General features: G+C 48.1%; 1 protein-coding gene across 1 annotated transcript in view; it reads right to left on the bottom strand.

The window, feature by feature from the left end:
• The window catches only part of LOC138516425 (cytochrome P450 4V2-like), a 539828-nt gene that overhangs the window by 177566 nt on the left and 345965 nt on the right, over nt 1-16297 (bottom strand). The window contains exon 8 of the mRNA XM_069631544.1: nt 10177-10279. Within this exon, the coding sequence (XP_069487645.1) occupies nt 10177-10279 (103 nt within the window). The remainder of the gene's footprint in view (nt 1-10176; nt 10280-16297) is intronic.

The following is a 16297-nucleotide window of genomic DNA, read 5'->3' as shown; positions in this document are numbered from 1 at the left end:
CCAAACCTGAAGGAGAGACACCCATGGTGAATAGTGAACCCGAGAACTTGCGAATGTGAAAAACCTGGAAAGAAAGGAACTTTAGTGCTTGTTTATTATGTCAGGCACGCTGTTACGCTCACCTGGCTCCCACAGGGGCGTCGATCTGAACTGGACAGCTGCGGTCTCCACCAATGTGACGCGTAGTGCCAAGATGACGGACTGGACTGGCCCACCTAGCTTCGTTTGCTTGGCCCGTAGGAATATTCTTCTGCAAATGGAGAAAGGGAATTAACCACCCGTGGAGTTGAGCGTTAACCCCCCCCCCCACTCCCGCTGTTCTCCCCACTGATCACCTTTGATGTCCCCTCTTATAGTCTCACCTGATGGTTTGGAAAGATGAGCTCTCCATCCTGCATTGAGCACAGGGGTGCGTAGATAACCAGTTACTTCACTGGCTCGAAGGAATTGGTGAGTTCCAGAACAATATTAACTCTGAGATTCCCGGCAAGATGTCGCAAGTATGTAGTTCGTAAGAGTTCAAATGTCTGACTTTCACTCTTGTCCGATTCCTTGCAGGTTGCAGCTTAACCCTAGCGAAGAGTTCCTCGTGGCAACCGGTAATATTCAGGTAAGGATTTGTATTATCCAACACAGTTCGATAAAAAAATGTCAATATGTAACCTGTTGCTTTCTCCCTTATTCAGGCGCTGAGAGAAAGTATGAAGTCTCAGGGAATAATGCCTCCGGCGGTAAAATCAGGTAAGTCTATTGTGGTGAGGAGGTTTCCCCTTGTTTGTCCCTTTGTTTCACCTTGCTTTCCTTTTGTTTCCCCTTAGGGGCCGGGGTTCGGCGAGGATGCTGTGGAAGCTGCACCGACCCGTGAAGAGGAATAGTACCCCTGGTGGTAAAATCAGGTAAGTCTATGGGGGAGTAACTAATATCGCCTCTGTGTATTCCCTTGGCTCACCTTGCTATTCTTGTCTTCCCCTTTAGGTGCCGGAGTGCGGCGGGAACATGCAGAAGGATGCGGTGGAATGTGAAGATGCTGCGAAGGCCGGCGATTTCAGCGCAGCGCTGCAGCAGGCGAGGCGTTGCGCATAAAATAACTTCTTTCTTCCAGCTTGAAGGCACGGTGGATCGGGAATTCAGGTAAGGATCAAAAGGTATTGCACTCGTTCTAACCTTTTCTCCTTCTTTCTCCCTTTTTCTAGGAGCTCCAGACTCAAGGCGGGTGTGGCAGAAGACTGGATGCAGACTTGCAGGCACGGTGAGCGTTACGCTGCTGGATGCAGAATAACGCGAAGCGTGTGCTGCTCTTCGGGCGTGGTTTAAATAGCCTCCAAAGTAGTCCCAGGTAAGTATTCCTCCCCAGCCCCACCCGAGTAAAAAATAGTCCCTAGGTAAAGTAGTCCCTTCCAAGCCTCTTTAGGCTTGGAGCTCTTGCAGCATGGTCTGCATCAGGTGAGTTTGCAGCATGGTCTGCATCAGGTAAGTTTTAATCTATGAGCCTGGCGCCTATGGCGACAGGACCGACTCTCCATATGAGCCTGGCGACATAGGTGCCAGGACTGCACCCAAATAGCCCCTAGCAGGGGTTGTTGGGCTTGCTTAGAATAACTTGATGCCTGCTTCCGGGGTTGCTGGACTTGGTCTGGGTCCCCGGGGGTAGGCATCATGACACACGCTGCAATAAAGAGACTTTGAATGGTAAATGGACTTGGCACGGAAGGCCCCGATACCTATGCTTTGAACTATATCCTCGTGGCAGAGTAGCCAGATTGTGTGCGAAGCTCTAACGTGCCGCCTTGCCCATGCTAAAAGCGTGAGGAAAAGAAGCCAATTGCTCAACAATCCTGACATTTTCTTTCTTGAACACTTCTTTTGCATACATTGTTATCCTACACCATATGTATTTTGAAGTAAGGATTGGCAAAAGGTTTATTATTTTGACAGACTACACTAGGACTGCATTATTTATTATCAGACGGTTGTAGCTTGCTCCCTACTTTAGATTTAGGGTTAGAGAGGCGTTCAACCAACCCATTGAAGTTCAATAAACACCCTTGAACTGTGATCACTTGCGTCTGTCTTCACCGTTTGATACCATGCCTTCCTTACAATGCGCACTTGCGGAATATGGTAGGGGATGTTTTGTTGCATATTGAGGGGCTTCGCTTTGCTTTACACATAGATGTTTGTTGTTTGCATGAGGGTAGTCCCTCTTTCCTGCATACTCTTCTCTTCCTCCTGGTGAGTCGCTTGTAATGTGATCCAATTTGTTCTGTTCCTTAAATGGTAAGATATGTTGTGATGTGCTTTCCAACGTCACCATTTCCCCTGTAAGGGGATCTTATTTGCTTAGTCCTATTACTAGGGTAGGGGGTCTGCAATCTTTGGCTCTCCAGATGCATTGGACTACAATTCCCATGAAGCCTATTCAGCAAAGCCAGTGATTAAGGGATATGTGAGTTGTAGTCCAAAACATCTAGAGAGCCATAGAGTGCAAACCCCTGCTCTAGGGTGTATCCAACCATAGGTCTGCCTCTCTAGAACATCTCTTCATAACGGTGATATTGAGTGGATCCTGATAATGCTTTCATGAGTTTGAGCCAGGAGAGCTTTAACTGAATGACTTTCATATTCGACTGGCTTGTTGTCTAAGTGTGAGAATATGTCTGCTTTTCTCTTGCTAATGTATGCCATTTACAACAACTTATTTGAATTTGCAGGAGTCCAAGAGAACCTCATATGCAATGAACATGTGAGCCATATTCACAGATCCATTATGAGATAGATGTGCGTCAGGATGTGGAATACATCTTGACATGCATCTCGTCAGAACTCTGCAATAGGAGCAGAACTGCAAAAGAAGAACAAGTGTCGGGGTCTGGTTGGAGAAGCCATTGGAAGAAGTGAGCTTCACCTGCTTTCTGAACTGTATGAGAGATGGAACAGGAGATTGTTCTCTAGTGTAAGGGTGGCCATTGAGAGGGCACATCACAGGTTTTTCCTTTTGTTAAATATTTTTAATTACAAGTTGAGCTTTCTTTTGTCTACCTAAAATATAGGCCCAACCAGAGACGCATCTTGTTAATAAATGTTTTGTCTTTAACCAAATCCTGGCTGGCAAAGGGAGTCTGTGCAATTACTTTATTGTAGGTGACCTTGTGATTAAACATTGAACTGCCTTTGATTAGGCAGGTGGAAGCATGGAGTTCTTGATGAACTATGAAGACAGAATTCAGTCAGTGTGTAAGTGTGTCACAGAATAATGCCTTGTAGTATTAACTTAGTCAACAATGTTAATGTAGGGAGTCGCCACCAGGGGGCGCCGAATGAAGACCTAGCTTCACGTCGCTCCGCCAGGGCCGCCTAAATCCTCCATAATCCTGCCGTTCCTTCGACCCTTCTGTTGACCAGCACCTCGCACCACGGTAGGGGAATGCACCGGCATCCCCTCCGAAAAATCCAGAGGAAAATCGGACCTGCCGGAGCCTCCCGCACCGTGTGAAAGCCCGGCCGGGGCCGCGAGGCGGGCCGCGCGAGTGAGTCGGCGCGAACACCAGCGCGACCAACGCGGCTCCGCCAAGGATACATTGGGCACTCCGGAGATCGCTGCGGGTTTTACCGCCCCGGGCCACGGGACTGCTGCTGGAGGAGGATCGGAATCATCGCCCAGCGAGGCGTGAGGTGAGGAACCCCCCGCCCCCCGTGGGCCTCCGTTACAGCCGTAGCCGCCGGTGCCGAGGGACTGGGGCCGCCTCCTCTCCCCCGGTACGGCAACCGTGCGGGCTCTCCCTCCCCGGCCCCCGCTGCGTGCGGGCCGCCTGGGTCGAGGGGGAGCATCGAGCGCGGAGGGGCGCGCGCGACGGCTGGGGGAGGGGAGGTGAAATTACCAGCGGATCGAGGCGGACCTGCTGGGGGACTGCACCGGGTACTGCAAACTGGGGCCCCCTGCCATCGGGCAGCCCAAAAAGCACCCGCCACGTATTGAAGAAACGAGGGATCCACCCCCCGCCCCCCCAGGCTCAGACTTGCCAAGTCCAACACCACCCTCTGCCGGCATAATCACCCCCGGAACCACACGACAAAGCAGGCCCTGCGCTAGGCCATATGGGACATAGCACCAGATTGTGCAGGCCAAGGCCAGATGAGGGCCTAAGCAGTGCGGCGCAAACAGTGATAAGGCCACCGGCCGGCGACACACGGTGGACCACGGGGGCGGAGTGGAGGGCGGAGGACCATCCAGGAAGGAACCTCAACCCAAGGAGACACACCCGCACCTAGAGTCGCCCCACAGGGTCAGGATGGGCAAGGATCAGCCCCGTAGGGGGAACGACCCAGAACAAAATAGACAAATACACGATGAGCACCCCGGTGGCTCTCCCGGACCCAATTAGTGGGGTGGAAAATGAGACTATTAAGGGGGGTGCGGCCCAAACGCTGTCCCTCACCGACATCATGGCAGCAATTAAAGACTCCAGAACCTCGGTAGAGACCAAAATAGACGGGTTGGCCTCCGAGGTGTCCTTAGTGAGGCAAGACTTAAGGAACCTCACTGCCAGGGTTGGGGAAGCAGAACAACGAATATCAGACACCGAGGACACGGTTAAAAACCTGGGAAGCCGCCTTGAGCAAATGGAACGGAAAATCACCACACTTGAAAACAGAGCCGAAGATAGTGAGGGTAGGTCCCGCCGGAACAACCTCCGCATACTCGGCCTTCCCGAGAAAGAGGAAGGGCCCTCTATGGAGCTCTTTCTGGAACACTGGCTAGCGGACTTGATGGCTCCCAAGCAGCTCTCTAAATTCTTCTCAATAGAAAGAGCACACAGAGTTCCGACGGGCAGACCAGTTCCGGGGGCCCCCCCAAGAACGGTGATCGCAAAACTCATGAACTACAGGGACCGGGACACACTACTGCACATGGCAAGGGCGACCGGCCCCATCACCTACAATGGTCACCGAATCGGGCTCTTCCCCGACTACACGAGGGAGGTCCAGAAGTCGCGACAGTCCTACGACTCTATCAAAAAGAAACTGTCCCCCCTGGGCATCAAATATGCACTCTTCTTCCCGGCAACATTCAAAGTATACCACAACGGCAAGGTCCAAGTGTTCTACACTCCCCGCGAGGCCTGGGACTGGTTGGAAACACAGGTCCTCTCTACTCCACGCCCGAACAGACCGGATGGAAACACACCCCGCAGGAACGATGGAGACAACAACCGCCCTACTGGACAGGTCACCCCACCACGTGGGGAGACGGGAGAACCCGGCCCCCCGATAGACACAGGACACACCTGAAAATGTGCAGCTGCTGTGGGACAGGAACAAGGAAACAGGAAGAGATCCTTGCGACCGGCGGCCCTGGCCGGCTACCACCTCTTCACCCCCGGAGGGGGACTCTTCACGGCTAACTGTACTTTAAGTTCAGTGGTTATTTTGAACCACACACGTTGCGGGGTAGGGTCCTCCTGACCCCCCCCCGCCTCCGAGTTGGGGCCTTCGCCTCTTTAGTAGTTTAAATGGTTAGGGAAACAGGTACTTCAGGTTGGGGGGAAGTGCGGGGTGGGGGGAGTTTGGGGTTTTTGGAGAAGGAAGAGACTGGCCTCATGTCACAACCGCTAGTAACAGTGGGCTGCAAAACAGAAGTTCACAGAAAGTCTTGTACTAGATATGAGTGGGACCGACACGTCCCCCCCACTGGCCAGCACATATCCACCTGCATGGACGGGACCTATGGTTCACAGGATGGGGTTCCAGAGTTTGCACATGAAGTACACAAAGTAGATCACCAAATAAGCAAGGCAGAAGGGCTCAGGCGTCAGTTACACCTTAGAACGACAGGCAAAAGAAGAAAATGGGAACCACCCCGCATCCTTACATATGACACCAAACCAAATCCCACGCTGATATAACACAAAAGAAACAGATATCCCTGTTGACTTGGAACGTGAACGGCCTGGGGTCGGGCATAAAGCGTAAACTGGTACTCCAGTACCTTAACCGCCATTCCCCAGATATTGCATTCATAACAGAAACCCACCTGATCGGTACTAACTGTGGGCTCTTTAGGAAATCAAATTACCCGCACACATACCTCGCTGGGTTCTCCAGAGGCTCTAGGGGAGTAATGATCCTCTTGCATAAAAGATTTCCGTTTACTACAAGGAAAGTCAAAGCAGACCCCCGGGGCAGGTTTGTGATGGTGCTGGGTGAACTGAGGGGGGAGACGTGGGGCCTCGTGGCAGTGTATGCACCTCCCACACTTACAGCGGAACTCCTTGCCGAGCTCCAGGACATAATACTAGAAGAACAGGCAGACTCATGGGCGATTGGGGGGGATTTCAATGAGGTCATGGAGACAGCTCGGGACAGAACACGCGTGGGCAACAGAGCTGTAGGCATCCCGACCAAACTTCACACCTTTGCAGAAACTATGGGGCTATCTGACACATGGAGGGCAGCCCACCCAATGGACCGGGGCTACTCGTTCTATTCCAATGCACACCGGTCCCTATCCAGACTTGATTAGATTCTCACCCCAAGGAATATGGGCCATCGACTATTGTCCGCAGAATTCCTGGCGAGAGGGATCTCCGACCACTCCCCCCTATTGGTAAAACTCAAGGGCCTATCAGCAAAACAAGAACCCACCTGGCGCCTAAACACCTATTACTTAGGGATACCCGAAATACTGGAAGGACTCGAGAATAAAACATCGGAATATTTCGACCTAAATGTGGAGGCAGTGGACTGCCCAATAACAAGGTGGGAGGCATACAAGACCGTCATACGGGGGGAAGCAATATCCTTGGTGGCAGCTCACCGCAAACAACATAGCGAGGCAATCTCCGAAGCAGAAGCCCAGGTAACTAGGCGGGAGGAGCAATTCCTCGAAGAGGGAACCCAGGAGGCACATGAAGCCTTGGTAACTGCCCAAATAATCCTGAAAGACAGGGCCTTAGATAATGCCCGAACCGCCCACTGGCTGGCCCGGAGCCATATATACGAGAGAGGAGACAAGGCTACCAAAACACTAGCCTGGCTGGAACGTAGGGAGCAGAGCAAAGGACAAGTAAGGGCCATCCAAACCCAGGGCGGGAACTTATTAACCGGGGACGCTGAAATCGCGGGGGAATTCGCAAACTACTATAGAGAACTATACTCCCCACAAATACGAGACCCCACAATATAAGTCCCAAACTTCCTGGACGAGATCACGATCCCCCGCCTTTCTGAACTTCAGACACAACAGCTAGACACTGCCATCACTGAAGAGGAGGTAGGGGAAGCCCTTTCACAACTACAGACGGGGAAGACCCCAGGCCCCAACGGGTTCCCCGTAGAACTGTGGAAAAAACTGAGCGCAACGACAACGAAACACATGCACGACATGTTCCTCCGTAGCAGAGAATTGGGCACCCTCCCCCCAGACCTCCGAAAAACGACAATAGTGGTGATCCCCAAAGCAGGGAAACCCCCGGAGCACTGCGCCTCCTACAGGCCCATTTCTTTAATAAACGGGGAGGCAAAAGTGCTAGCCAGAGTCCTCGCCAATAGACTGCTGGGGGTGATTGGATCTCTAACTCACCCAGATCAGTGTGGGTTTATGCCCGGCAAGTCCACCCGAATGAATCTCCGCAGGGTCCAGATTGCCCTCGACAGAGCTGACGAGATCCGGTCTCCACTGGCCCTCCTGGCGGTGGACTTTGAGAAGGCTTTCGATACAGTGGGATGGGATGCCCTGTGGGACATAATGGAACGCATGGGCTTTGGACAATACTTCATGTCATGGGTTAAACTCCTTTACTCCCTCCCCGAGGCCTCTGTAAGAGTCAATGGGAAATCATCTACCACGTTTCAGCTGAGTAGGGGGACCAGGCAGGGATGCCCCTTCTCCCCCCTGCTGTTTATCCTCGCCATTGAACCTTTGGCAATCCGGTTGAGAACTGATACACGATGGACAGGATTCGCCTGGCCACGGGGCGGGGAGGAACGGGTCTCGCTGTACGCGGATGACCTTTTGATATATTTGAGCAACCCAATAATCTCCTGCCCGATTGTGACCAGAACCCTGGAGGAATACCAACACTTCATGGGACTACGGGTCAACACACAGAAAACAATCTACTTCCCGGTACAGGGAGGGGAGGAAGCAATCCCAGATCCCTGTCCATACTCCGTCTCAATCCTGGGCTTCACCTATCTAGGTATACGAATTAACCAAACACAGGAGGACTTCCCCAAACTGAACTTACACCCGATAATGGAAAAACTGGAGAACGATGTCACCCACTGGCACTCCCTCCCACTTTCATTACTCGGGAGGGCGGCACTTTTTAAAATGCTGGCTCTCCCGAGATTTCTGTATGTCCTCCAAAATGCCCCGCTCCCTATCCCGGCCACAATATTCGCAGACATAAACAGGACTCTCCGCACACTTCTCTGGGGAGGGAAACAACCGCGCATTGCCCTGAAAACGCTCTATCGCTCCGTGTGGGATGGGGGTATAGGACTGCCCAACATTCGTACATATTATTGGGCGGCACAAGCGGGAGTGGCAAATGAATGGCTACACGGAGACCCGCGGCTACCACATATCCGCGTAGAGACAGGGGACACTGGCTTGCCATCCCCCCTGCACGTACTATATGATAGCCCAAGGAACCTAAGAGCAACGCCGACAGGGTCCCGTCACATACAGCGAGTTTGGAGGGAGATACATAGATACTTAGGCTGGGCAGACAGACCAACCCTGATCCAACCCCTCTGGCGTAATGCGCACCTTCCCGAAATACAAAAAATGGGCCATTTCGAAACCTGGGAGAGGAAAGGGATAACCACACTGGCGGACATAGTCCAGGAGGGGCGAATGTTGGACTTTGAAACCCTGCGAACGAGACACGGGCTGTCACCCATGGACCGCTTCAGATACCTCCAGCTTACACATGCCATTAACACCCAACTCCCGAACCTGGCCGATAAACCTGCCTGCTCTCCCCTGGAAACAAACATACTCCCGCACCCCATCCCCCATAAGGTAACCTCCACCCTCTATCAGGCAATTAACTCCTTCGGATCCAGGGAACTTGACAATCTCAGGGCTAAATGGGAACAGGACCTAGGGCCACTAGAGGCGGAGGAGTGGGTGGAGGCCCTGATGTCCCCGAGGGAAATAGGGATAGATGCCAAACTCCGGCTGATTCAGCTCCGAATTCTGCACAGGTCCTACTACTCCAGAACGCAAATGGCCAGTTGGGATGGGGATGTAACCGCAGAATGTAGTCGATGCAAGAGGGCAGAGGGCACCTTCTACCATTTGTTATGGGAGTGTGGGGTACTACAGGAGTTTTGGACTGCGTGTTTACTCCGCCTCTCCAGAATACTTGGCTCCACAATCCCGAGAGACCCTAAGCTTATCCTACTGGGTATAGGGGGCGAAACTGACCTCAACAAGTATGAAAGATTGTTTCTAGGAGTAGCACTTGGTGCTGGAAAGAGACTCACGGCAGCCACATGGGGTTCGGGGGACAGGATAACCATTGACAGATGGTCCAATGAAATGGACAGATGTGCCTCCCTGGAGAGGCGAATTTACAATGCAAGGGGCTCCCCCCGTAAGTTCCAGAAAATATGGGGAAAATGGGAACTATAAATGCCAAGACCAAAACAAGGGACAGCGGCGACGCCCTACGCAGCCGCCGGGTGGAGGGTGCGGATTTCCGAATTCGAACCCCAGCCCCCCCCCCCCGCAGAACCACACAACTGTCAAGGAATATGTTGAGCACCCTGTCTATTGCGATCTTGATGATAGGTCTCCTAATGTCTTTTGTGTACTCATGCTGAAAGTGCTACCTTTCTTTTTCTTCTTTTTGTTCTCTGTTTAAACAAACCAATAAAAAAAGATTTAAAAAAAAAAAAAAAAACAATGTTAATGTATTGACTTATCTGTACCATGCTGCGTTGAACCTTTACAAATTACAGGTGAATGTGGAAGCCCATAGACTTGGTGCAGGGTGAACAGGCACTTACGAACCACAACAGATGTATGAAGTATTATGTGTTGGCCCCTGATCAGTACACATGCATCATTATTTCTTCCCTGTAGGCGCCAGAGCAAAATACAAAACACAATGACACAAAGTAATAAAAGCCCCATATCGGGATGTACAAAAACAGCAGCCATACCAAATACGTCATCTAGTTCTTTGTGAACATTCCTTTGTGCTTCTGGATGAGATCCCAGCAAGTGCAGGGCCCAGTTCATTGCAGCTGCAGTTGTGTCATGTCCCTTAAAAATGCAGAAAATTACGATTGTAAAACACAAAATCACACCAGGTGTTTAAATTTAAGTGAAATCACTTCAAATTTGAAAATATAAAGCATACGACTCAGAAAACACCATTTTGCAAAATTAGATTTTTCATATAAATGCCAACATCAAGTGCTCCACCCTGCCCATTGCTGGCTCCCAGAAGGTGATGGATACTGCTTGCCCATCATTTAGGCATGACTATTCTTAAATGTTTAATAAGCATTAAACATTGTTAATGTGTGCAAGGGAAAGAAAAGTCTAATGATAGGTTATCATCTCAGCTGAAAAATAAAGGATTGTCCTGTGAACAACTATGGCCAAAGTCAATATTTGGGTTTGTTGAATAAGCCATGTACAGATATTTACCAGGCATTTCAATCATATGCACAGGAACTCGTACAATTTGGCAATTATGCTCATCAAATGACCAGGTACAGCTTTCCTTTGCCATCTAATTCCATTATATGCTTTGTTACTCACATTATATACCAGGCAATGCTATCTATATACAACGTACTGCTTGCCCCAACTAGCATAGCATAAAACTGCACTCTGCTCAGTAAGCGCAGCAATATTCAGTGAAAAAACATTAAAGGAACATTATGGTTGCTGGGAAAAATCTAAAAACCAAAGACATTCACCAGTTATGGTAAGCTATGCAGCCTAACTCGCGCCACCACCATGCACTGCTAAGACTAACACCCAGGACAATCAAGATGACATCACACATGGCATCATCGATGACATTGCATATTCTGGGAAGTTGTTTTGGTTCAGCGACAGTAAGAATTTCAAGCACAGGACTTGATGTGGTAATTCTGCATTGAAAACATGATATACATGATATACATAATTTAAAGGTGTTGTATATTGTGAGGAATATGAGGGCGTCCTCACTTATTTTCCCAATATATCCTCCTCGCAGGGGGCCAGGGAAAGGCCATCGCCCTTGGATCCTGAACCTGGGGGTGGATACGCAAGGGAGGATCACCTGGGTGGAGGAGACTTGGGGATCGGGGATGACACATCCTTGGGTGAGATGCTGTATTTCCCATTTCCTTTCACAGGGAGTGAAATATCCCCCAGGCCTTTATAGGGTATTACAGCGACGCTATGGTGAGTGCCGCGTGGTTTAAGCAGGTTGGATCGCTTCCGAGTGAACAAGGTGATGTGTAAACAGTTGTCATACGGGTCCAGCTTAAAATACAGATGATTGATGCATATGATAATCTGAAGGCGGAAAGAGATGAATGAAAGGATTTTGATGAATACTGAACTGTAAATGAAGTGAAACTAATAAGGCCAAGGAGGGACCAGAGAAACAATGAACTTTGGAAAGTGTGAATAAGCCTGTGAACAGGGTGCAAATTCCCAGCAGGAGAGTAAACTGGGAATTGTTCTACTATTTTTGAATACCGAACCAAAAGAAAGCAAGTGTGACTGAATTGAAAGCACTTGGTGAAGTTCCCTTATAAAAAGGAACAATAACTTTTTAAGCTGAAAGGAGCAGGCGTGGCAAGAGCCATAAGAATAAGAGTAATTGTGTAATTGGAAAGAATAAGTAGTGGGAAAAGCTTTGAGAAGATTTGATGAATACAAGTGATTGGTGGCAAGACAAGTATTGAGAAAGCTGAAAGTGGATGAGGCCAATTCCTGGCTGTAACCGGAACTGCACTGGCTACCTGGACACCCTCTGATCTCGGGCCCAGGTACCTCCCCCGCCTGCGTCACACACCTGCACTGGCCACCTGGCAACCCCCGCACTTGGGGACTGTTTCTGTATCCCTACAGTCCCCATACCGGCCCTTGACACCTGATATATGCACTTAGCCTTGCACTTGCCACTTGGTGGCCGTTACTTTTGTTATCATCTTTTCCCATGTACTGCACTGTCCCTGCCCCCTTCCCATTCACTTGCGCAATCTGAATGACACCTGGCCTAGTAGGATCGTTGTCCGTCCTCCCTTTGTACCCCTCCCTTGCCTCATTTCGCCTTGAAACAATTGTGTATAGGCGCGTAATAAATGCCATATCATATCATATCTCACTGTGAAGCAGAAACAGTCGTAGCTTAACTGTGAAGAAGAAGCAAGGAAGGTGTGTCAGTTGCATGACCTGTAGTGGGTGGACCGATTGGTCCCAAAACTGCGCCTGGACCGAGTAAAGCCATCTAAAAGGAAAAGCCACTTGATGCAGCTGTACCTTTGTGATTGAAAGTTGAAAAGACATTGTGTGTTTTGAACTGAGCTTTGTGATAGTAGTGAAATTGGTGAAAGACTCCAAAGCCTGAAAAGCTGGGAAGGATCCCAAGGAATTGTGTTTGTTTTTCAGAACATTGAGAGACTTTAAAGCTTGGGGAAGGGAACCCCTCCTTTTTATAAAGTGAACTATCTTGAATCTTGGGGAAGGGAGAATCCCTTTCCAACCGAGAGCTGGAAGAAGCTCTGAACTTGGATGTGAACACCTTTCAGTTGGACGCTGACATCCCTACACTTTATGTACAAGTAGATGTGAGAGCAAGTACAAGTTTTGGACACAGACTGACATTTACTTTAGACGTCCTGACACAGACTATCCTTAGTTTGTTAGGTAGGGAAATCCCACTTTAGCAAGTTAGGCCTTTTTCCAACCCTCCTTTTGATTTGAATAAAAGTGTATAGCCCAAGCTGTACTCCGCTGTCTGTGTCTGCTTTCTGATGCTTTCAAAATATGTAGACCCTAACCTTGTGCTATGTTCTTAAGTCACTTTCCTTCGGGTTTAGCCTTAGCTCATGGTGCCCACAATTGGAACCATAAGCAAGCCCCAGACATATAATACAATTAGTTTACATGATGAGGGACTCTAATCCTAGTTTCATTTTCTGCCAACAGTATTTGTTTCCTCCTTACTAGAGTTTTCCTGTATGTGCCTCAGATTTGCATGCATTGATGCTCTACATATACTCTGTATACTAGCACATGTGTGTTGTAATTCTTGTATTGTTAGCGGTTGATTCCAAGTTTAATATTAGTCAAGATCTTGAAAGGCCTGGATTTATGATTCTACTGGTCAAACATACCAGATTACGAATAGTCTACTTCTATGGTCCATGCTGCAGACATTGCCTATGTTTATGTATTATTAGAGTGCTACATTAAACAACACATCTTCAGTAGAACTTTTGTTTCAATAAGTACATTTTGTAATACATGGAGTAGTTCATGAGAGGCCTCCCGATCACCCGCCATATGTTGCTAGCAACAATCTAAACAGAACACCTTGTAGGGACTTTCCATCAAGATTTTTTTCAGAGGACTCATGCCATATGTGATGTTATCAATGATGCCATTTGTGATGCCATCTTTGATGTCGTGTGTTGGTCTTAGCACTGCATGGTTGTTACGGGAGATACGATTGCATAGCTTAGCATAACTGGAGAATTTCTTTGGTTTTTAGATTTTGCCCTGCAACCATGTTTCTTTGACAACATTTCTTCACTGAACATTACAGGCTTTCATTAGAGCAATTTAACTATAACGTCCATTTGACAATGTTTTTTAACTGAATTTCATAGGTGTTATATTGGCAACTTAACCATAACGTCTCTTTAACAGTGTTTTCACTCAATTTCAATAGCCTTTATAACCGAAAAGATTTTATGATGTTCCAGCACTTTATATACGTTTTAAATAATTCTTTTAATATATACAAAAGCACAAAGATATATGAAAGGAATATAACGCTCCTTTAATTTTTGCAGTGCATACCGATGTGTGTAATTTTAAGCAGCTCGTGCTGGGGATGCAAGTCATGGTTGAATTGCCTAGAGCATGAGGTCTGACCACGACCACGGCCCCACAAAACCACCCTCATTATACACTGAACATAGCCTGCATCCTGGTAGAGGGTCCGTATACCCCCATAATGTGACGCATGGCCAGTGTCCACAATACATGTGTTGTGGCCATGTTGCAGGCCCCACTAAGCAAATCAAAGTAGACAATTGTCCTCGCTGAGGCCAGGCCCACTGTCCAGGCACCAAGGTTATACCAGTAAGTTTTGTACCCATATTTTGACACTTGAAAAAAAATAAAACACATATTTGCAAAAACATGATTTCGGGTCCTTGCCAATGCTCCAGGTACATGTTTGCTGCAAACCCATCCAGCACTTCAGACTATAGCCACAAGCAGAATTGTATTTCCCATTCAAGCCTATCTAGATTTAAATAATGTCACTACATAGCCGGTCCCTGGTGGCCATGGACAGTGGACAGATTGTTCAAGGCTTGGTCTTTGGGTCTATATTTTGTGTGCAAGGTTTTGTGCAGATACATCAATGGGCGCCAAAATAAGTCGCCCAAAAACTGCTCTTCCCATGAAAACACAACTTAACCATAACTACAGGGTCACTATTGTGGACCCTGTAATATCTTATAGGTTTGTGGCCGTTGCCATATAGTTAAGGTCATACCTATGAGCCATAGAAAATCCCAAAATTCTATTGTTAATAACTTTTTACTTGGTGGCCAGATTTGGCTGATTTTTCCAAACAAAAGGTTTGTCACAGGCCCCTAGTCTGGCAATTTTGGGAGCGATTTCTTAAAAAATGAAGTTATTACCAAGGCAAAACAAAAAAGGTTTTCGGCCTACTCCCATTCATTTTCCCCATAGAGAAAAAGTCACAGTTTGGGAAAGCCGAAGCGCAAAAAACGCTGAGCGGATTTGGACCAAATGAGAAACAACTTGGGCACAAAGCCCTGTCTCGATTTCCGGGACTGGTTTGGAGTAAATCCATCCACCAGTTTTTAACATTCGACGGGGAAGTGGGTTGCCTCAGCTCCCAGAATAATAGCTATATCTCCCGTAGTGCTTTGCAGCAGAGAGGCTAATAACTTGACTTGCTGGATGGATTTGGATGACATTTTCCAAACAAAAGGTTTGTCAAGGGGCCCCGAACCCCACAAACTGGAAGTTTTGGGAACAGTACATTAAAAAATGAAAATGTAATTTTTTTTTTTTATAACTCTGTTTATTGAGTTTTAAAGCATAACAACATAACAAGAAACATGAATCATCGGCATACAACAAATGAGAAAGGCATAGCATAGCAGCATCAAAGACAATATCAAAGGCAAGAGGGGCCTCGCAGGGCCAAGGGCCAAGGACAGTAATGAAAAAGATATTAAGAAAACAAAAAACACATTTTGTTTTCAGCCTACTCCCATTCATTTTACCATAGGAAAAAGTCACATTTCCGGAAAGCCATAGCGCACAAACTGCTAGGCAAACTGGGACCAGATAAGAAACAACTTCGGCACAAAGCGCTGACTTAATTTCCTTGACAGGTTCAGGCTAAATCCATCCTGTGTTTTTCAAATATGCGACAGAAAAGGGGGTTCCCCCTGATCCTTTAAACCTATATCTGCATTGGTGCTTGCAGCAGTCTTTTCAGAAATGAAAATCTGCACATTTTCTTTGCTCGATGCGAGTGATATCCACGATAATACTGGGAGAAGGTGAAAATGAAAGAACTGAAAAAGACTCAAAACTCTCCTGTTTATGTAGTCACTCCTAGGGGGACATGGATTGTTTTGAACTACATCACTTAGATGGCCTTGTCCTATATGCTATATGAATACCAATACCAATCACATAAGGCTCCAGGTCTTGAGTGGGAACGAAGACACTATGTACAGACAGTTGGGGATTTGGAGGTGGGTTGGGGAAACAGCATTAGAACGGTTAGAACATTTCCGGTTTATCTGGGGAAGACTGTGGGAAGAGTTGCCTCAAAAACAATGGGTGTCAAACAAAGTGATGAGTGATAGGGGGTAGAGAAAGAGGGGGCTACAGAGGGGGAAAAAGCAATTGAGTGGCGTGAAGGAACCTGGAAAAAAGAAGGGGGACTCATGTTGAGTGCCTGTGAGAAAGTGAAAGACTTTTTAATTCCTAGCATTTTATCCTGTTATCGCAGGAGTTGGGGAACTACCACTCTACTGCAGGAATTTCTGT

The sequence above is a fragment of the Ambystoma mexicanum genome, chromosome 6q, assembly GCF_040938575.1.
Source record: "Ambystoma mexicanum isolate Mex_15411 chromosome 6q, UKY_AmexF1_1, whole genome shotgun sequence".
Lineage (NCBI taxonomy): Eukaryota > Metazoa > Chordata > Amphibia > Caudata > Ambystomatidae > Ambystoma > Ambystoma mexicanum.
This window is presented reverse-complemented; position numbering and strand designations above follow the sequence as displayed.